The following is a 23620-nucleotide window of genomic DNA, read 5'->3' as shown; positions in this document are numbered from 1 at the left end:
TTAGCCAACAGTGAGTTAAAAGTCTAAACACTGGTGAGTTTTGAGCCCTGAAGAAATCACTAAAGTATTTGAGAGTGAACTTTCCTGAACTGTTGATATTATTTTCATGCCTCTCCTAAGGCCTAATTCTAAAATTATATGATGATATATATATATATATAGTTCAAATCTGAGAGAGATTGAACTGTCAGTGATGATGAATATTAGGGACACTGTCTAAAAAAAGGAGGAAGTTACTAATTCTGTGTGTCGTGTTTAATGTGATCTACTTGTGTTTTTCCCCTCAAGATTATAACAGATTTTAACTCTGTCTGGTGCAATTCTTGGTGAACTACAGTGAAGTGAGCAGGGACAGACCCACTATCTCCACAGAGGTACAGGATTCAAAGAAGAGCACATCTGATCTCTTTAGGCACCCAGAGATTCTTGCCAGGCTTGTCACAGATCAACAAGGGAACCTGCTGTCTGCTAACATCTTTTGTGGGTGAAAGTATTTCAGCAAATACAACCAACTCCTATGAGAGACAAAAATAAAACCTCAGAGGCAATCAGTAACTGTAGATCTACAGAACTCAAGATACAGTGAATCAGGAATGTTCCTATGTCTTTCTAATGAGTTTTGTGTTAAATCAATCAATCTATGGAAGAATTCTACAGGATATCATCTCTACAGTGCTGAGTTTGTTTGTTTTTTTTTTTAGTTTTTCCAGGGAGATTTGAAAGGTGGAAAGAAGAGAGGACTAGTGTTGGATTTTCCTCAAGAGGAAGGAAAAGAGAAACTTATTGCTAAATTGATCAGTAATCCTGGTAAAATTCCCTTTGCCTTGCTAGAAAACCAACCAACCAACCAACCAACCAACCAACCAACCAACCAACTAACACAATCAATCAACAAGGAAAGAAACATCCCCAACCAATCAATAAAATAAACAAACAAACAAAACCAGAACAAAACCAAAACAAAACAAAAGCAGCCCTGTCAGACTGGTTAGAAACACTGAATTCTGAGCACTGAAAATAATAAATTATATAAATGCAATTAAAATAGAATTAGTACTTGATATCTACAGATGCACAAAATTGGTAGATTTTTGACCTGCTTCGGTGTTCATCCTGATCCTCTATATCAATTATATGTCTATGATTTCAGAATGGTTATGTTGTATCTGAGTAAACTGTTAACCCAAAACTTCTCCCCTATTTTTCATGCCCTAATTAGAGCCTTTTCTAAAAAATAAAACAAAAAAACCAAATCGACACCATCTTGTGCTTCTTGTTAGTTCAAGATAATTATGGAACTTAACACTCCAAATGGTAATTGCGCTTAGTGTTGAGAACAGCAGTGGTTTTAGAACTTCAGACCAAATCAAATTAGCATTTTTGTCAAATAAAGTTAAATGTGCTTAAAAGTTTCTTCTTGATGCATTAAGAGTCATGTTTTACAGTGACTGTCACCTAACATCTGTTGACATTAGGTAACCCTGCTGCTAGGATTCATCTGTCTGAGCATCGCTGTCTTCATCTGAGGGATTGCTCATCTAGAATGCAGTTGGTCTTACTTGCAAATAGATCTCTAAAATAGGTCAGATCACTTGTACCTTCATAATGGTTATTTCATTCCACCGAATAAATTTTTTATTTAAGTGGTTGATCCTCCCATAATTCCTATTATGAAATTCCTCACTGTATTACTTATTTCAGAGGTCCCAGCTGTAAAAAGATATTGAATTAGGGTTTTTTATATATAGTAGACAAACTCTAAGTTTTTTAATTAGGTAATTAACATAGAAATAGAATGAGTAAGAGACTGAAATAAAACTTTTTTTATTCAGCGAAATGCTCAGACTACTTAAGCAGGTCCTGCTTGCAAAATATTAAATATCAGATCATAATTTTCCTTATCCTTTATTTCAGATTCAAAAGAAATTTCCAGTGAAATCACTAATCATCAAATTATTGTAAATATTTATAATAAGGAAGACCATTACAACTGAGAGGTAAAAGTCAATTGTAAAACTGAATATTATAGAATTTTTTGCCTTTTTGTATCAGAGCCACTATGCAACACAGGTCTTATCTTTTTTTTGTTATCTATTGTAGTTAAAAACAATGATGATCATTCTCCAGATAATGAAAGCTACTGAAACAAAAGCAGTATTTTTAAAAATGAAGAACCCCACAGACACAGATGAAGCATTTCATTCAGAACACAGGTTTGTTTTTTATTTCCAAACAGGTATGTAAAAAAATATTAATTTATAATATTTGTGTGTCCATATGTATGTATATATCTATGTGAGATTCAATAACTTATATATGTGTACAAATGTTTATATATACATACACACATGTTGTCAGGACTTAAAGAATGCAGTGAAATACCTCAAGACACTGTCAGGGAAGGAAGTTCCCATAAGATAAAGCCCCTCAAGAGGCACAGGTGGCAACCAGGAAGGCATTAATTCCAGGCCTAAACTGAGGTGAAGGTTTGGAATTAGCATACTGGACAAAACCCCACTGTGATGTGGGAACTTGCAGTAAGTGCAGAAGGCAATAATAGGAGGATGCCAGGCTGAGGAAGATCTGGGTAACCAGACAAAAAAATCCCACCATGGCAAAACCAGGAAGGCATTAATTCCAGGCCTAAACTGAGGTGAAGGTTTGGAATTAGCATACTGGACAAAACCCCACTGTGATGTGGGAACTTGCAGAAAGTGCAGAAGACAATAATAGGAGGATGCCAGGCTGAGGCAGATCTGGGTAACCTATTGGACAAAAAAATCCCACTATGGCAACCTGTGAGAAAGGGAGCAAGGCCTTATACACATGTCAGCCCAAGATGTGGGAACAGCATCTACATTCTGTGGATACCTGGGAGTTAGATTTTATAAAAGTGGTACCTCCAGAAGAATAAGGACCTCCACCAGAAAGAAGACCAGAGGAGGAAGGGCAGGAAGAATGCCACAGCAATCCATGTGGCCGTGACTACATTTCTACTTATTTTTCTCTCTTCTCTCTCTGCTCTCCCTACCACACATCTACTCTTCAATAAAATTCATACTCCTGACATTCCCATATGGTCTCATTTCCTTAATTTGGGCAGAAGCATCTTTTGACCGGATTCTAATATATGTGTACGTTCATTTGTTCAAATATAAGCATATCTATCATTGAAGTAGACTTAATCCTAGGAATCTACCTTGCCTCAGCACAAAGCATTTTCTTGTTGAGTCTAAATCAAGTCTAAATATTTAGGCTCAAATTTATGAAGTTAGTTATGTAAGTTAATTTCAAATTGCTGATAATGGTTTTGATCCTACCTAGCATTATACAAATTTTCCACTTGAAATTATTCATAGATCCTACCTTCCCTTTCACAATTTACTGCAATAAAAAAAAGAAAAAAATACACAAAAAAAATGTCACTAGCATCAGTGTAGAAAACAACTAGAGGAGCAAAAAAATTACATGGTTTGGATATTTCTCTGAAGACAAGACAGGCTATCTGACTTCCAAAAAGTTTGTGTCACAAAGGATTCTTTACATTTATGTAAGTAACTTTCTGAAATATAGTTCTGTTTATTTAAAATAAATACAGTACAGTGAATCAGCCCTGTGATAACCTGGGCTGATCACCTATAGAGTAGGACAAAATTGTTGCTACTCTAACTAATCAAGTAAAAGCTGTTGAGTCTTAGTTCAGATTTGCTCAGTGGACAGATTTCCCACCTTCAGGGATCATTTGCAGAACTTTAGTTGCTCAGTCATCTAAATGCTTCAAATGTAATTTTTCTGCATTCTCCAGCACCACTCCTGTATTTTTCATGTACTTTCATGTAGTTTCTCACTGTGTGAACCATCTTCTCTCATGCCAATATTTGGCTGCTGAAATTTCCATAACTTTTATGAAGTACACCATGACCTAAACTGTTAAATATTATTAATCCAGGCCACTACATCTATTTGGCTGTGTATGTCATCAGTGTGTGTCATGACCATGTACAAATATCATATAATTCATACAGAAGTGAAGCAATGTTTCCTGCACAATGCAATGAAATATATTAATTTAATTCAGAATTTATTGCAGTACTCAGGTGGGGCAATACTGAATTCCAACGGTAAAACTTCCTTCAACTCACTGAAGGCAGTCTCTCCTGTCACAAGCATCACTTGAATTCCAAAACCTCTCTGGACAGGTGAGGGGAGAGCAGTGGAATGTTGTTTACCAGACTTCAGTAAGGCTTTTGATGCTATGTCCCATGATATCCTCATAGACAAAGTCATTAAGTGAAGGCTGGGCATGTGGACAGTGAGATGGATGAAAAGTGGCTGAACAGCAGAGCTCAGCGAGTTTTGATCAGTGGCACAGAGACCTGGATGAAGCCTGCAACAAGTGATATCCCACAAGGAATATGCAAGTGATATCCCACGAGGGTTTTGATACTGGGTCCAGTCTTGTTCAACTTATAACTTAGATGGAGGGGTAGATACTTCCCAGCAGGTTCACTGATGACACAAGGCTGGGAGGAGTGGCCAATCCCCCAGAGGGCTGTGCAGCCCTTCAGATGGACCTCAACAGGCTGGAGAGTTGGGCAGAGAAGAACCTTCTGGAATTCAATGCAGGCAAATGCAGGGTGCTGCACCTTGGGAGGAGCAGAGATCCTCCCCAGGTGATCCTACACCTGCTGGAAGGCAGCTCTACAGAGAAGGACCTGGGAGTCCTGGTGGGCAATTAGCTCTGCATGTGTGCCCTTGTGCCACGAAGGCCAATGGAAGAGCATTCATTGCCAGCAGGCTGAGGAAGGTGCTCTTGCCCGTCTACTCAGCTCTTGTGAGGCCACATACACTGTGCTGTGTCTAGTTCTTGGTTCCTCAGTACAAGAGAGACATGGAGATCCTGGAGCAGGTCCATCAAAGAGCTATAAAAATTATTTCGTCTCATGAGGATAAGCTGTGAGAATTGGGCCTATCCAGCTTTGAGAAGAGATGACTGAGAGAAGACCTCACTAGTGTCTGTCAGTATTGAAGGGATGGTGATAGCAGGATGGACTGAGCTCTGTTCAGTGGTGCCGAGCAAAAGACAAGAGCAACAGGCAGAAACTCATGCACAGCAAGTTCCACCTGAACATGAGGAAGTACTTTATTTTGTGAGCGACCAAGCAGTGGAAGAGATTGCCCAGAGAGAGTGTGGAGTATCCTTCACTGGAGATATTTAAAGGCCATCAGAACAGATGGAAGCACAGAATTCCCAGTGTGCATTATCTAAGTTTCCTGATAGAAGCTCCATCTTCCCACTTATGCTGATTTCAAATGACGTGGAAACCTTGAAGTTCCTCGGCTAACCATCAAAGGTAACTTGGTACCATAAAACAAAGTGCTTAAACCACTTCAGTCAGTTGAGAATGTATTGGAAATCTCATTTTGCCATTACAAGGCATTATAAAGATCAGATTATTAATTCAAAAGATTCATTAGGAAACTAAGGAAGATGCCAATTTTATTCATCCCTTCCCAAAATTTGTTTGGATTGTTTTAATTAAACAGCTAAAACTTCATCAAAACTTGTAATTTCTTTAGGAAATCTGCTCAGATAATTTTTAGGACCTTTTTTATTAAAAAAAAAAAATCTATGGTGTAATTTGGATTATTAACATAAAAATAATAATGTACATAAATTCACAAAACGCATCCAAAAGATCTGATTTCTTTTTTTACTTGAATCTGTGATCATAACAGACATAGTATCCTCAAGAAAGAACTTTCTACTCAAAATGATAGCAGAAATTGGCATAATTATAACCTTTGGTCAGTGCTTTGAATATGTACCCACATCTTCAGCTGATCCCAGAGAGGGGCAGAGAAAAACAAATGTCTTTGTTGTTTGTGTGGGTGTTCTTTCTTTCAGGATTTGCATCACTTCCTATTATATCCATTTTTCAAGCTGTCTTCAATTTAGAATCTTTAGCCAGTGGCAGAAAATTGTACTTGAAACAAATTAGTCAGCTTTGTTCAACAAGAAAACAGCAATATTTAATTTTGGAATTTTATTCAGAACAACTAACCTGAGGGCAGTAGATACTGCCAATAAAGAGGGAAATGATTTGTTGTATTATAGTTGGATGTAGCTGTGATATCAGAGTGGTTTTTCCTTATAATGTGAGAAGGCACATATCCAAAATAATGAGACATTTTTGGAAAGGTTATGGCCTCTTTACCTTTCCTCCTTGATAGATCTGTTCTTGCATAAAAGAAGGTAGATTCAACAAGACAATTTCAAGAATCTGGGAAAAAAAAGCAGTGTACAATGACACATTAGTTGCTGGGGTTTTTTTCCAGAGAATGAGAAATGTTAGAAAAACTGGCTTTGCCTCACTCATGCTGCCTTTCTGGTTGGTGTTGGAAAACAGTATGCTTTGGCATTGTCTCCACTACTGAAGACAAATTGTAAAAATCTATTTCTCATGCTTCAGGATTTTTCCAAGTACACCCATTTTCTGAAGGTGAGTGTCTTCAATATATCATTTTCTTTCTACAGTTGTGTATATCTGGAGTAGTTCCTTTAATCAGTAGAACAACATCTAGGTAAGGTGTGGTTGCTAGGAGAGATGAAGAGCATCTCCTAGGATCTGCTTCCTAAATTCTGTTTAACTATTGCTATGAAAGCTCCTTTTGTGCCCAAAATTTCACCAACAGGAAAAAAAAAATCTCATGTTATTTTCATTTTATTCTTTTTCTAACACTGTTTAGATTCTTTTCTTTGGAAATGGCAGCTTTCATGTATAGATTTATCATGGGCTTTAAAAACCTATTGTTACACTGATAGTTTCTGAATCATAACAATCTGTATTACAATTGTACAGGAATTTAGATAACTTTGCTTTGTGGATGTGTTTGAAAAGGATGCACCAAGTAGGAAGGAAGATAGCATAGATATTGTGTAGGCTTCACTTTTTCAAACATAAAAATGATGTGGAAAATGTGTCTCTATAAAGTCAGAGACTTGCATACTGCTTTAAAATATAAATGAAACCCAAAAGAGTCTTAAAACCCAAAACAGTCTTAAAACCAACATATAAACAATGAGATAAGGTGTCTTTTTTGTTAGTCTCACAAATGTCTAGAGACAGGGTGGAAAGATCCCCTTTCCTCTCTTTTACTTGCCAAGAAAAAGGAACTTTTCAGAGGATCAGACTAGTCAGTAGGGCACAGCTAACAGAAAAGGCAAATAATTGCATTCAGATCAGTGGGAATCCAATTCCTTCAAGAGTATAACAAATTGTTCCATGAATATGAATGTGTTTCTAAAAAGCCAAACACACAGCCAGGCTCAGCCAAGGCAACCAGGAGGCTGGTGAATAATGCTATAGATATTGAACGAGCAGCGGGAGGAAACAGCAAGAATCCAAAGCACACTCAGCAGGCACTGATGCAAGTTACACATGGGACAAGTAAATCACCCAAACTGACTAATTATTGTGGGCAGAATGTTAGCAGGCTTCTGAAAAGAATGTGGACTGGTAAGGGGCTACAGCAGTGTGAAACATGAAGGCAGGTGTATGTATAAGATGTTTGACCCAGCTGATCTCCAGAAGATTTGTGCATTTTCCAAGACATGCAAATTCAGTCATGTTGTTATCACATCACAATCAGTCAGAGTGGAAAGCCAATATGGCAGACAAAAAAAAAATAAAAAAGAAGATATTTATTAAAAAAGAAGGTATGACAGAAAGAAAGCATACCAAAGGGTGTTTTCAGAAAATAAGCCTTCTGCTATGGATGGCATTAACACACATGCAGACCCAGACCATTTGGAGCACTAATCTCATCTGATATGACCCACTTAAATATTAGATAAGGAAGCTAAAATAAAGGCTTTAAATTTTCATTATAATCTTTTGGCTCCTAACCAAAGGAAAAGGACTGGCTGATCTGGAATGGCAGATTTGATTAAGAATCTATGGGATACCCATAACTTTCTGAAACAGTAACTGGTCTGAGGCAGAAAAATTGTTTCAAGCAGCAGAATACACCTATGCTTGAAGATCCTGAATCCCTTTGCAGATGAGGATGTTTTGTGTCAACTTCTACACACAGAGTACATTACTTTTTACCAGATTTGTCTAGTCTTCTGTCCATTTGATTCCCTCCCAGTCATAGCCTAGTAACGTCAGAATAAATAATGCACAAAAAGCAAGACCAACATAAAATAGCCTCAAGTAATTACAAATGCCTTTACAGGACAAACTGTTAGGAATTCTTTATAAGAAATACACATACCAAAGCTTTCCCTTAACAGACAAGCCATTATTCACATACTGCAGCAGTGGATAACACTTTCCATTAGAGCTGCAAGCCTATCATAGGATAAAATGAGAACATTATAGAAAGCATATTAATCTGAAAATTAAGTGAGGACAGAGCAGGAGTTTCTAACTATAGACATGAAAGCACACTCTCTACCTCAAGACTTGGATGTATCCAGGCACTGCCATCTTAAAGATTTATATTCATTCTAATGCACTGAGTTTTAAAGCCTTCTCTCTTGTAACACAATTTACAGTGCAATAATTTTGAGGACTCTCGCATGCTAAAATGAAGATAAGCTGAAGTTTAATTTTAGCTTGCCATGTGATCCCACCTGGAAATGCTCTAGATGTATCTGCATTTAAACAGCATTCCAAAGTAACAGTTTGAGTATCAGTCCAAAAAAAAGGGTTGTATTCAAGAATATGTGAGGGTAAAAAAAAAAGCCTCTTTTCTGAATCCCCAGCATAATAGTTTAATATCTAAGTAAGTTGTAAATTATCCTAAAAAAAAATTTAAGACTCTTAAGACATTAAGGAGATACAAAGGAGTGTCTAGTATAGAAACAGTTATGACAATCTTAGGTTTGGGTCTTTGTAACCTTTCAAGTAAATACAGCAAAAGTGAAGTTCTGAAGTTCTAACACAGAACTATTCCATATGAATGATTGTGTTATCATTTGTAGGCAAGCTGAGAATAATCTATTTACAGGAAGTGCTTGATAAAATATGCTATATTTGTGAATGGAAGCTCTTGGATTTGGATTCTTATTTCTGACCTTGAGTATTAATTTCATCAAGCAACTGGACTAGAACATAGGAAAAACATATTACTGTTAAAGTTAATCAATCAATAGAACAGAGTAATGAAGCTGTGACATCTCTATCAATACTAAGAACTTTTGGTGCAAGTTAAAAAAAGCCTTTTAGAAACAATATTGTGCCTTGAATCATTGGGATGACCTCTTGAAGCCCCCTTAACATAATTCCTACTACTGAATAGTCTATATGCATTTGAATATTGAATATTATTGACTTTAGAACAGATCTATTTTACTTACTTTTTTCCCTTGGAGCATGCACAAAATTCCAGATCCTAATCATAGTATTAAAAAGAAGACATCACCTGAATTTTCCATGAAACTGACATTTAAAAGCTCTACTCTTTAAGTCCTAGTTTCAGTTTCATGACAGAGAGGAAACCATTTAAGATTTAGCAATTCACCTTCTACCATATTAATGCCTCAACCTGTCTTTTGCTGATCATAAATGAACATTAATCATGGATAGTGACTCTATTTCTATTTTAAATTTCTCACTAGGTGAAGCAGCCCTTCTTCAGACAGAGCTCAGGTTCAGTTAATCACACTCCAGCACCTTCACCCTCACTGCATTTTGCGGGGGGATCTCTCTGCTGGCTTTCCAGTGTTGGCAGTCTTCATTATTAATTGGTTATTCATAGTAAATGTGCCAGGTAGTATTAAATCAGAATTCCTTCATAACCGCATCTTATTAAAGAGATAGGTTCCAGAATTCTACAATTTTATTTTATTCTGAAATTAAACAATATATATTTGTCAGAATTTTTGATGGAATTACTAGCATTCTGATTCCAAGCTCAAACTCTCTGAGCTCATTGCAACTCCAAGAAGTCACCAAAATAAGCTTTCTGAAAGTTCCAAGAAGCTTTATGTTACAGAAATGTATTTAAGAGCTAGGCCAATAAAAGTGATTAATAATATTAAGCAAAGAAATAAACTTTCCATGTGATTACTGAAGTATCACTTCAAAGGTGTGATATTTTGGTTTTCTGAATAAATACTTGTGCTTTTCAGATTTTTTGTTGTTTCATTTGTCTTAGTAAGTTTTTAAAAATTTTAACATATCCCATGGGAAAAGCAGAATTTTTAAAACTAAAATTTTAAAAAATCATTTTGTTGTAGAATTATCTTGATACATAATTTAAGGGCTAATAGCTTTTTAGTCAAAGTTCATACAGAACTCAGAACTGCAGAAACTGTAGACCAGCTACGAGTTAAGCACAGTCTCCCTGGATTATTTATTTTTCTTTTGATGACACTTTACAATGACAGTTCAGAAATAGGCTGATTTGTAACACTGTAAATCAATGTTGTTTGTGATGTGGATACAAGAACACAGAACTTGTCCTTCTTTTCCTCTAATTTTTTTATCTCTGGCTATAAACCTTTTTCTTATTTAAATTCTTTCTGCTTCTTTTTAGGAAAACCAGCTGGATTTTACTGGCAAATACCTCAGAAAGGCAGAACTAATTGCTCCAATTATTACTGGAGAGCCAGGTGGGAAATTAGAATGTAGGGGCAATTGGGGATAGATAAAAAATTCTCTTAAAAAAATAAACTTCTCAGAGTTTAGAGAGGAAGCTGATAAAACTTAGGTTTATAAGGCTGCTGTTGTTTATCTTGACTCAGTTTTTAAAGTTTGGGTTTTAGGCATTAGTAGTAAGGCTATCCCTAGCTTAAGGGGACATGTATAAAATATAGACTTCCTTTTAAAAAATGAGAGAGGATAAGGACTACTGTGAGTGGCCTGACTCATTGCTTAAGGATCCCTTGTGACAGAAAAGTATTTCCAATCTTTTAAATTCTTAAAATCAGCATATGACAGGCTATCTGCAAGTGCTTTCAGTACTTGTTTTCTATTCCTTTATGTCCTTTTGTTTGCTCTGTAATGTAGCAGCTGCTCATGTGAGAAATTACCCCTGCTGCTATTTTCTGCTTTAAATTTTGTCGGCATTGATTAAAATTATGCAGTCGAGTAGTAGATGGCAGACCCTTGCTAGAATGTGATGGCAGAAAGCAAAGTTCTGATTTTACATTAAAGACAGTTTAAAGAAAGTCAGGTTGAATTTTAGCCTTTTTATTTATAGTGATAGCAGAGAAGTTTGGTAATTCTTCTTCTTGTTTCAGTTAGATATTGTTCTGGGAAAGGATTACATTTTAATCAGTAATATTTTATTTTGAAAAAAAACCCCTCATTTTTTACATGCAAATAAGAAAGGCAATAGGACTATAAAAGCAGGTATTACAGACACTAAGAATGGGTTTTTAAAAATAGATTAACATGTTTATATTGCTCTTGAGGAAAGATAATGAGAATGTGCAGCAATTTCTTTTGCTATATACATGACATGAACTCAAAACTAAAAAATACAATTCAACCACTGTTCAAGTCAGTGGTAATCTGAATGGTCATGAAATGTTGGTAACATTTCAGATTGTCTGTATTTCTCTTTACATCTATGGGTCAGTATCCATTAGAATTAAGTCAACAGTCTCATACTCAGTCAGTAAAAGACTGTTGATTCAAAAAAATACTTGCAATTCCAGACTTTTTCCAGATTCTTATACATTTTGGTATATGTTAGGATTAAATGTGCAAAAATCCAGAATTATTTGAGTTGTTGGGAAGGGAGAAAATGTCAAATATACTATTTGACCTAAATAGATTATGCTTCCCGTGGTTTTGAGATACCAATCTAAAAAAGTCTTAAAAAGAATTGGTTTAAGCCTTGGTCCAGAAACAGAACTATTCTACACCATGGTGAAAGTCACTGCTTCTGACCTGGTCATTTATTGTTGCTCTATATACTGTTATTTATACTGCTAGGAGTCAGGAATCATGTTACAGAAGATGAAAATTTTCAGTTTAGTTCAATTTAATTAAATTTAAGAAAAATAAATATGCACTAGTTTATGATCTGTAGCTAAATTGAAGACTACTCTAGCATGTGAATTCACAGTTCCTCTGTCCATTCAGTCACTTCCTGACATAAATATAGAAATGAGCAGTTGTATGCTATGTAATGATACTTGCAATTTTCCTTGGAAAGAAGAGTTCTCAGATTCTTTCTACCCAATACTGTACATGTGACATTCAGATTTTGCTTCAGTAGTTGAAACAATCAGAAGAAACTAAACTAAAAAGAAAGTGGGATTTTCCTGGCACAGAGTTACTGACCTATCTGTTCAAAACCAAGCACTGGATGAAGTGTGTGAAATGTGGGTGCCTGATGCTCCTAATCAAAGGTACAGAAGAAATCACTGCTGAAGGACAGAAATGTTTTTACTGCTGTAATTGCCAAACACCTGAGTGGACAGCAGCTCCCAGAACACCACTCACACCGAGCAGGCATACTTGCAGTTTGTGTGTTGAGCCCATCAAAAATCTTTGTCAACTCTTTCATAGCAAAGAGTCATAGAATGGTTTGGGTTGGAAGGGATCTCTAAAGATCATCTGCTTCCAACCCCACTCCATGGCAGGGACACCTTCCACTAGATCAGGTTGCTCAAACCCCCAGTGTTCAACCTGTCCTTGAACGCTTCCAGGGTTAGGGCATCCATCACTTCTCTGGGAAACCTGATCCAGTGCCTCATATATTAATCTAAATCTACTCTCACTTTAAAAACATTGTCACTGTAGGTCCTGGTAAAAAGGTTTTCCTTTTATTGTAAGTCCCCTTTATCTATTTCAAGGCTACAACAATATCTCCTCAGAGCCTTCTTTTCACCAGGCTGGACAACCCCAACTCTCTCAGCCTGTCTCCATAGGAAAGGTGCTCTCTCTCTGATCATTCTAATGCAAGAAAATTTCTCACCTGCAGTAAAACTCCTGGTTTTTGTCCTGGACAAACCAGACATCAAAGTATAGACTTATGAATATACAAAAGCATTTTAAAATCTCAGAAACTGTGTCATAATTATCTGTTAATAACTTTATTCATCTGCCTCTTTTCTCCTCTTATAACTTTCTGGTTGAAGGTCCAATATTAGGGCATTTTTCTCTGAACATCCTCATAAGGACTAATATTATTCTTCTGATATTTCAACCTTTGGATTTAAAAGAAATCAAAATGCTATTTTTTAAGGTGTGAGATGCAGCAAGCCCTCAGCATGTTCTCAGTCATAGTACAATGAGTCCTGTGGTTTAAAGAGTGCTACTTTAGCCTAATTTGAGAGCAAGTAAAAATGAATTCTTTTTTCTGAGTTTTAATTACTCTGAAGAATAACATGGCATTGGATAGCTGTGCCTATTCTGTCAGTTTGTTTCATGCCTTGTTTTACTCAAGAGAGCTAATCCACTTATCACTCCTGGGTGCTCCTCTTCGGGAGAAGCAGTGTGAAACAGTTTGCAAGACAATTTGCTCCAGGGTCTATTCTGTGCAGAAAGGATGGATGAAAATTTCACTAGGATGGTTCAGAAAGCTATAAAGGAACATTTACAAGTCAAATTATTCCCATTCAGAGGGTCATGCACCTTTGCAAAATCTTATTAGAATGACTTCCTAGCATGTTTTCAGGTTTCTGGAGAATTTCAACAATTTTTGTCATAAATAAAGATTAGACTGCCTAAATTATTGAAATATAGTAAAAAGAAATTAAACCATTCTGAATTTCTTCGTTTATCATTTTGGCTGATGAACGACAGAGCTCAAAAATTAAGAAAAAAGGTTTTTTTTTTATATTAGATGACGGAATAGTTGAAATTAAACCCACAGTACTGTAAAATTTGTTAAAATATAATCACAGAATATGTTTGGGGCTTGTTCTTGTGCTTGCTTTTTGTTGTTTTTATTTCCTTTAATCTCTAACTTAGGAAAATTACTAGCATGACAAAAAAAAATTACAAAAAGGAAAACTCCTGCAAGAGTTCACCAAAGGTTATTCTAAATGAGAATGTATCTTTATCATATAGTTTTGTAGAAATTCAGTAAGTATGTGTGCACCTTTAGATTTTGAAATAGTACAATTCTGTTCCATTTGTTGTCCTATGGAAATATATTTACTGGGGCTTTACTAGAACATTCTGAAAATTTTTGTTCAGGTTCAATCATCTGTAGAGGGAGACAGTGTCTTACTCAGAGAACTTTGTTTAATTACACTCAAAGTATGAGGCTCAAAGGACCACTGGAAAGGTCATAAAGTGAAGCATTGAGACATGGCTGAACAGTGAACAGAAGATTTTGGTATTCAGGACATGGACTGGAGGGTAATAAAAAAAAAAAAAAGAAAGAAAGGTAAAAAACCCCACTTTCTTGGAAGATTTGGCTGAAGTGCTACACTGCTCCTACAGAAAGATTAAAATTTTCTAACTAAAAATCCTCACAACAATAACGCCAGCCACAGAGGATGACAAGCACTGTGAGTTCTCATTCACCCAAAAAAGTCCTGACATACTCCTAAAAGAGTCTTTGCTTGAGATGAACCTCAGTACTTGAGGATTGAGGAATGGTTGGAGAATGATATTTTGCATGCATACAGAATCTTCAAAAGGAGAAGATACAACATTTCCATGAAAATGTTATTTATGTCTGTATATCTCTCTTCTACTAGAAATAATGGCAGATTGGGATTACCTAGCAAATTCACATTTTAAAATGTATGGAAATAATTTTCCCCATATATTTTTAAATGGATAAATGGTTGGTAGGTGGAAAATACCATCTGGAGCCTATTGGCTGAGCAACTTCATAGGACAGATAGACCAATCATGATCTACAACTGAATCAAGATATTAATCATGTGCTTTTAATTGTTAGTTTCAATCTTTACATGGATGAATTTTTATTTTTTTTTTTATAATGTCTGTAATACTCTAACCAGGTCATAAGAAATCTTTGAACAAGGTATATTGCACTTTCTGAAACAAGTACAGAAGTTGGCTTGCATAACTTGATGGAGACTACAATACGTACAATAAGATTTACTGAAGCTTAAGAAGATGAAGTATTTCATCTGCTCAGGGCAGAATGCCCAGACTAAGATAGCATGCAACAATGAATATCATAAAAATAACTAATACAGTGTCCAAGAACAAAACTCTGATTTTTTTATATTATTAAGTAGTACAAAAATACAGAATATGAGAAAATAATATCTTCAGAGAAACAAATATTATCATAGACAGAATCACAGTTGTTTATATTGACCATTTGGTTATTTCAGCAAAGTAAATAGCACTGTTTTCCAGTATTTACTTAAAACTATGCTGATATATGATAAAAGCACAAAAACGATTCCCAAAAAAGCATTAATACAAGTGGGCAAACAATTACAAAATAAGAATTTTTTCCCTGGAGGCTCCACTTATGAAAATGCTTAAATTTTCTTGTCATATCCCCATGAGCTGAATTCAAACCCTGTTGCTACAGTTTTGTTTCAGCCACCCAGAAACCAATTCTCATTGTCATTTGAGGATCTCACCTTGCTTTACCTGCAGCTATTGGTCTTAAAGATCCTCTGCGTCCCCTGTCACATTTGTCAGGCCTGTGTGAATGACTTGGATGACTAAAACATTTCACATAGCAGTATATCTGCATGTTCAATCAACTAAATTTATTCTTCCCCATTTTAAAGAGACTAACCCAAAGCTACTTTTTACAGCCTTGGGTTAGTCTCTTTAGAGGTTAGTCTCTAGAAGTTATACCCTAAGAATATCTGAAAATGTAAAAAAAAGACTACCAATATTAAAAAGTTTTAAATGTAACTCTAAGTAATTATTTGCAAATAAGAATACAAATGCCAGCTATGGGAGATCTCTACAGTTAATGAAACGTGGGAATGAATATTTGCTTCCACTTAACTGCAGAGCTCATCTGGTCCCCAAAACAGGTAAGTGAACCACAGAAAACGCATGATTTTAAGATTTTCATTCTATTTTTTTCATCTATAAAAAGAATGCCACAATAAATCTGTAATACTGAAGTAATTATCAATATTACTGCAGTAAATTAAAATTGAGTTCCTCTAAATTCTGAAATACTTTCCCAAAAGATAGTTACATTTACATGCTGAAACTCAAGTGCTCTTGAATTGTTTTCCACCTTTTAGTTTAATTTATCCTTTGACACTGACCTTTCCCTTCTTAGTCAGCTAGAAATCAGACACTAAAATCCAGGCTGACTGCAGCAGCCTCTCTCAATGGCAAAAAACACTCAATAAGAACCAGTCATTTGATCAGGTAAAGAGTTGTAACACTTAGAGCTCCCAAGGTAGCAGAGGTGAATTGCATTGTAAGTTAAAATTAGGGAATTGCAGCTCTTGAGTCATTTGCAAAATTTTGAAGACAAGAGGAAATATAACTTTGGAAAGGTTATGTCAGACCAAATGTTACATACACATCTTTCAGAATGTTTCAAAAGGTGTTTTGGGTATTGTTTGGCTTATTATTACTTGTATTAGTTTGGGTTTGGGGTTAATTAATAATACCAATAAGAGATGAAAATATTTTGTATTTGTTAGCTCTGAAATTTAGGATCCAAGACATAACCTAAGGGACAATTTATGATGAAAAAAATAATGAAGAGGTATTTTTTACAATTATAAATCTGTATAAAACTCATCATGAAAAAAATAAAAATTAAAAATTCCCGATTTCCCATTTTCATCTCACCATTTCTCTTTTAAGAAACAAGGTTTTTATAAATGCTTAAATATACTATTAAAAAATTCAGTTTTGTCTCTAAAATTATCAAAGTATTTGATATTTGATAAAGCAAATTATTAAGTATTTTTAATGAGTACTATGTATTGAATTTTTTAGTAAAATGCATATACATGAGTAAGATTTCTCATTTTGGAAAAGAGAACTTTACAGGTCTACCTGTAAATTCTAATTTGATTTCTTCAGCTCTGTGGAACATTAGACTGCTTTTACCTCAAATATGGAAGCAGCAATTATTTTGTACAGAGATTCTAGAAACCTGAAAAATGTTAATTTTTTTAAAATTACTAAACTTAAGTTCAAATTTTCAATTATATTTATAAATTTCAATTTATGAATTAATTAATACTCAAAGCTTCATTAAAACCTAAATCTAAATGAAAAAGGTCTTATTTTAATAATAAAATGAAGGTCATGTTAATTAAGTTTTATATTTGAGGTCAACATAAACATACATTTGAAAGAATATACCCTATATGTAAAGGGAAATGGAATTTTGATAACGTGTTCCTTCAGTACAAAACGCTCTCTATTTTCATGTGGTTTTCCATTATTACACATAAAAAAGATAATTACATTCCCTATGAAATGTTGAAAGTCATTCTGTCAGGTGCTCTCCAGCTCCAGTATTACAATGTCTTCTTCTTTCTCAGCACGACATTAATACCAAAAAGAAATCACTCAGAATTTCCAATCTAATAAATGTTTCATTACAGTTCACCTGCAGCAGCCAAGCCTGCTCAGCTAATATTTTTATTTTAAATTGATTTTTTATATAAACACTAACATTAATAATTGATTTATGAAGTAAATATTCTGAAAAGTTGTAAAAATAGAGCCTGACAGGCATTAGACATATTCCACTGAGTATTGAGTTAGCTCCATACTTTGTATGTTTTATTTGAAAAGCAATGAACATCAGAAGACAGATATTATTATATATTATTCATTGTAATCTAACTATTTAATTACTTTAAATGTACAGGTAGGAAACGGACACCATTCTCATTTAAACTGAAGACTCATTACACTGGCGTTCTGTGTGAAGGGCCCCTAGAGAAAATGAAGGTCAGGATTTTAATCTACAATACAAAGAGAGCACAGACTAATTTTTCATAGCATGACAAGTCAAAGAAATAGGCACATCCTTCCTAAAAAGATGGGGTACCACTGTAGAGCTGTTTGTATTTCTTTTTACCTTCTGAATCAGTTACTCCTACTCCCGACTGCTTTACTGGTTCTTGTCCATTCTGGCTCATCTTCCCTCTGTGAAAAGATACGGTTGTTGTTGTCAATAAAACCGCATAAAGATAAGAGCTAAAACAATGATACATCTAAGCCAATGAGGCTTGGTTCTTTTAAGAATATTATAGTTTTTCTCTTTTGAAAGCAGCTGTAATCGCATCTTGCTAAGCCTGTACATTCTTACAGGATGTCTGCTACCTGCCCCACATCAGTCTGGGGCTGCATATCTTCTCTCCTCACTTTATCTTGTTATAGTCAACAGTGAAATATATAATAAGCAGTCATAAAAACTGATATTTGGTTGCCATACCATTACCTCAAAGGTAAGGCATACTTGTGGTTGTCATCTTCTTAAATTATTGCTTTACTTTATAGTTTAGATTTGACATAAGAAACAATTCTGAAAACTTAACATTAATGTTAAAGAGAGTGGGATAAATCATGCCCTAGAGTTCACTGTTTTCCTGCATTTTATGTAGAAAGAACCTGCATTAGAAACTTAATGTCTATTTTTACCCAATGAAATTTAGGTAAAATATAAGTCATTTTTGAATATACTGGTTGTAAGCTCAAAGACATGATCACAATCATTCTCAAACATTTGTGCTTCTAGTTTTCTTTTTGCATTAAGACTTAGTGCTGTGACAGAGACTGTAAGGCATTATCTTCAGTTGCATGTGATTCCTTGGGTGTTAAAGGATCAGCACTATTCTTTTCTAGCTGTGAGTAGAAATGTGTCTACCTGTGAGAAGAAAACTTCATGTCTGAAGTTGTCAAAATTCACAGAGAACTAAAAAACTAGTACAAAATCACAGTTTTTCAAGTTATTTTATATCCACTTTTAACTGAAAGCTGTTATTTCTTTTTTCTGAAGATAATGCTTCATAAATCATTACAAATATGGTACAAGAATTATTTGTCCCAAGGGTTATATTCATCATACATAATTCAAGTGTTTTTCACCTTTGCATTCTAAATGGATTTTATTTTACAGCCAATATACTGCTATAAAGGGTTACACAACACAAAGGCATAGAGAATCTTTATCAGAGATAAGAACATGAGTAGCTTTCAAGAATATTACAACTGGATAATAGGAGACTTTAGAAAAAAAAACAAATTAGGAAAAATTTACAAGATATATTCAGATTTATATAACTGTATATTATTATTAATTTCCCTTGATAGTTATAGCTACTTAATATTGGCAAATATTTTAATTAGGTACCTCATCTAACAATTCCCATGGCATCACTATTTAATTATATTATTTTGCTTCAAGACTAATTGCAAGAACTTGGACTAAAACAAAGAGTTAAAAACTCAGCATATCCAACAATTTCTATTGATAGACCAGAAACTTAGTCTAAGCAGAAAGCTTATACCCAAAAAGGAATTTAAATGCCAAGATACTTAAAAATATTTAGCCTTCTTAATACTTTACATCCAAATTGTAAGCTGTGGTCTTATGGATTTGCTGAATTAGTGTACAAGGTCAGAGTCCCTGAAGTCATTAACAAGCGCAGTGTGAATGCAAATGATGAGTAGAATTTCAATTATATATATATTCAGATAAATAAGAATTTTTATACAGAACCAAAAATGGAAACAGCTATCTGTTTTAAACATTCTCTCCATTAATGATCTGATGGCAAACAGTTATTTTGTCATTCATTTTCCTTACATTGCTATGTAAAGCCCGGGGGAACTAACATGAAAAATGAAGCAGGTCCTGTCTGTATAAATTTCCTGTGTAATTTTAAAGACTCTGTAAGCATACAAATAACTTACTTTAAAATGCCATAATAAAAAAAAATAGTGTGGCCTTACAAAAAAAATGAGACATGGATATGTTTTATTTAATTAAGGATAATTCATGAGAACAAATTTCTATATGAGAAAATCTGAAGCTGTGGAAACTTCCTCCTGCTTTTCAGTAGAAGCGGGCCTGATTTCAGGCTTAAGGGATCAATGAGTCTGTCAGCCAAATAGCAAGTAACTGTAGGTACTGTCACATTGCTAGTCAATACACAGAAAATGATGTTATTTGGACTCAAATTTGGCATGTGTGAACAGAAAATTTCTATTGAGAGCTCCATCTTGTGTTATTGCACACGAAAATTTTATGTATCTTTGCTTTTCTCACTAGGAATGACAGCCCAATATTTTTATTTTTCTTTTGATGTTGTCAAAGACAGTATTTTTTCCCCTTTTAGCCTAGAACAACATGAGTGAAAAATCCAATACAAATCAAACAATTGGCACCCTACAATCTAAGCTCATGTAATCCTCCTAGATTCTGAAGGTGAGATTGAAGTCTTAGATTTATCTCTATTTTCCCTTTAGTTACTAACAAGATGTAGATAAATACCATTAGGCTTTATTTATTAAAATGATAAATACTCAGAAATAACACAGTTCTAGAGAATTTTCACTTCATTAATTTTTTTCTAGGAAGCTTATATCTTTTGTGACTAATAGTTCACAACTTCAAGGGAAAAACAAAAATTTTTTGTTCCAGAAAAAATATTGAACAACTATTGCAGACAATGAATGAACAATAACCACCAACTAATATTTTGAGAACAGTCAATCTGTAAATTTTTTTCAGTCCAGAATCACTAAGCTGATCAGAAGTTACTTTGTCCTATTAGGGAATATAAATGAAATTGATAAATGATGGTGCATGCTGACAGAGGAGGCAAAAAAGTCCTGGCAAAACTTATCTCTGTGGAGTACCTTAACTAGTACCTTAACTTTTTACCTTAACTAGGTAAAAAATTTGGAAAATTAAATCATTTTATAGGCTCATTACACTGATAGTAGCTTGATAATTCCTACAGGGACTCTGTACCAAAAAAGCTTTTTCCAGCCAAGAATTGAGAAATTCCTCTGAAACTCCTGAAAACTTGGGAAAAGCTGGGCTGTATCCAGAATATTAATTCCCCTTGCACTAGTAACATCTCTTTACAGAGGGAGGAAAATCTGAAAACTTAAACTAAGCTTTCTCAATCCTACAATAGTTGTACTTTTAAAACATAAGCTAAGCCCATCTCTACCTACTTTCATCAAAGGCTGAGACCAGCACATCTCCTACATGACAGGAAGAAATTCACAAAACTGAGGCAGAGGTTTGACTGGTTATTAACAATTCAGTGTTCAGCAAAGCAGAATAAAAGTGTGAACTCTGGGGAATTCTCCCCTTTATCTTCTATTCTACTGCACAACTCAAGCCTGCAGAGGAAACTACATGAGAAGATGACTGGCACAGTGAAAGTGCTATAAATTGTGCATGGAGGATACAATATATGAACAGAAAAACCTTACATTCTTGGGATGGGAAATAGATTATTCTCTCCCGTGGCACTGCTGCTGCCTTCGCTATCCATGCTGTATCCACTGCCAAAGCTACTGGCTGATGAGCCAGTGGAGACAGAACTTTCTGCAGGTCGGTGATTAGCAGACCTTGCTGTACAGGGCAGGAACATTTGGTTACCAAAAACTTGTAAGACATCAGTACCACTGACATTGAGAAAAAAATGTAATTTATCAAAATCACGTGCTGCAAACGCTTTCACTTCTATACTTTTACTTTCAAATATTGCTTTGTCATATTTTGCAGATGAAGTTTGCTTTCATAGAGAATAAGGTGCTCTAAACCAAATAGTACACCACCATATTTTTTTCTCCAGTCATGTTAAGAGTTCAAATCAACAGCCTAAAGGAAAAAAAAAGACTGGGATAGAATGATTAACACTGCTGTTTTGATTAAGTGGCAGAAAACCAGTTATTCATCTGAAATATTTCACACAATAATCTTGTAAAAATGAAAGCCCCAGTGGGCCTTCCTCATACTACTTATGAAATGTTCTTTGCATTAGGTGATTTTGAAGAGAGGAGCTTGCAAAGATATGTAAGCATGCAACCTATAATCATAGAGAATATCCCCACCCCTCTTCAGACATCACACAGCTATGCATTATATTTCTCAACTGCTCCTACCCATCTGGAGCTCTCTTACTACATGCACAGAATTTTAATGAACATAATTTGATGGGAGATGCCTTAATCTAATTTAATACCATTTGGTGTTAGTATACCATATGTTAGTTTTACTTCAGATTGCTTTATTTTGTGTTTTGGACATTACTGCACTACATGAACAAATCATCCAACATTTTGCATTTTGCAAGTTGAGAAATACAAAGGAAAAAGGACACAGTGACATTACACATAGTAATTAATACAGGAACAATAGAGTAGCTATTTTCATATTGAATAACACAATTGTCTGGGAATATTAATACAGATTTGGGGATTTTTTTTCTTAAATGTCCTATAATACATCTGCTATTTTCATGTTTCATCTATTTCAACCTACTGAGCATGTATATTGAAGATAGAAAATAATGTTTTGCGAGGTTATTTTTCTATGAAGACTTAATGAGGTTTTATGTTATTTTGCTGAACTGTGAAACTTCTATGTAAGTAGTTAAAAAAGATTCTTCTTTAAAAACAAATTAGACAAGTATCTAACTGGAATTTTAATAAGAGCCAGAGCCCCAACAGTGTCTTGCTTTAAACTGGCAATCAATATTTTTTATGTCTGACTAACTGAATAATATGTTTGGTGAAGAACGCTGCATGCTGCCTGATGTGGAGCCAGGAAGCTGAGTGTAACTCCTCAAACATAATGTAAAAACAGGTGAGTAATTTGAACTAGAAGCAATAAATGAAGCAATTCTTATATCATCAATCCTTGGGCAATCCCAAGGAATTGGGATAAGGAATTCTCCACAGTGATCCTTCACTGGTAAACCAAGTTGTAACATAACTTTGTAATCATTTCAGCTCTATTAATCTCCTTTGTTCCACTATTGCCCACGGCCAGAAATGGAATCTGTCAGTCTACTTTGTTTTCAGATAAAATTATTATTTAGCTCTATTTCATGACTCCATACATTGATCATAGGCTGCCTTCTTGGATGTAAATACAAAGAAAAAAAATTAAAATCATAATGTTATTAGCCAATACTCTCAATATCTCACCTGCAAGAAAGGCACACATGTTTTTCCAGAGACAGCCAGCTGGGGTGGCTGTGTGCAGTGGTGGCTCTATCACTTTCAGCTGGTGTTGCTGTGAGTGAATTCCTATGCCTGTGGTGACATGTCAGCAAAATGCTGCAGAGAAGTGCTGGGCAAGAGTGACGTTTCAGAGACAAGAGGCCAAACTCTCTGTTATAACATATTATTGCCTGTTGCCCTGTATTTAACAGCCCAAATTGCGGCTCTCTCATGCCTGTCCCAAACAGATTCATTACCTCAGTTCTCACTGTGTTTGCATGACCTGCATGTCTCCCAATGTTTTCTGTTTGGAATTCTGAGGGTTCCTTTAGGTTAGGTTGTTTCGTTTACTTTTTTTTTTTTTTTTTTTTTTTTTTTGTGCCATGGCATGACAAATGCCTCACAGGTGAGTACAAATGGGAGATCAACACATCTGCAAAGCCCATGGGAGCCAAAACAATATTGTTCCATCACAGAAAAGAATCTTCAGTTCTTCCCTTAGGCGTGAATTTACTTAGTGTAGC

At 35.0% G+C, this 23620-nt stretch overlaps 1 protein-coding gene across 1 annotated transcript in view; it reads right to left on the bottom strand.

Annotated features, from left to right (window-relative positions):
• PCLO (piccolo presynaptic cytomatrix protein) overlaps positions 1-23620 on the bottom strand; it is a 316529-nt gene that overhangs the window by 22674 nt on the left and 270235 nt on the right. Inside the window, exons 22-23 of the mRNA XM_041477704.1 lie at positions 21360-21501; positions 17986-18053 (exon numbers count right to left, since the gene is read on the bottom strand). Of these exons, the coding sequence (XP_041333638.1) occupies positions 17986-18053; positions 21360-21501 (210 nt within the window). The remainder of the gene's footprint in view (positions 1-17985; positions 18054-21359; positions 21502-23620) is intronic.

The sequence above is a fragment of the Pyrgilauda ruficollis genome, unplaced genomic scaffold (assembly GCF_017590135.1).
Source record: "Pyrgilauda ruficollis isolate IOZ18807 unplaced genomic scaffold, ASM1759013v1 scaffold112, whole genome shotgun sequence".
NCBI classification, from domain to species: domain Eukaryota; kingdom Metazoa; phylum Chordata; class Aves; order Passeriformes; family Passeridae; genus Pyrgilauda; species Pyrgilauda ruficollis.
This window is presented reverse-complemented; position numbering and strand designations above follow the sequence as displayed.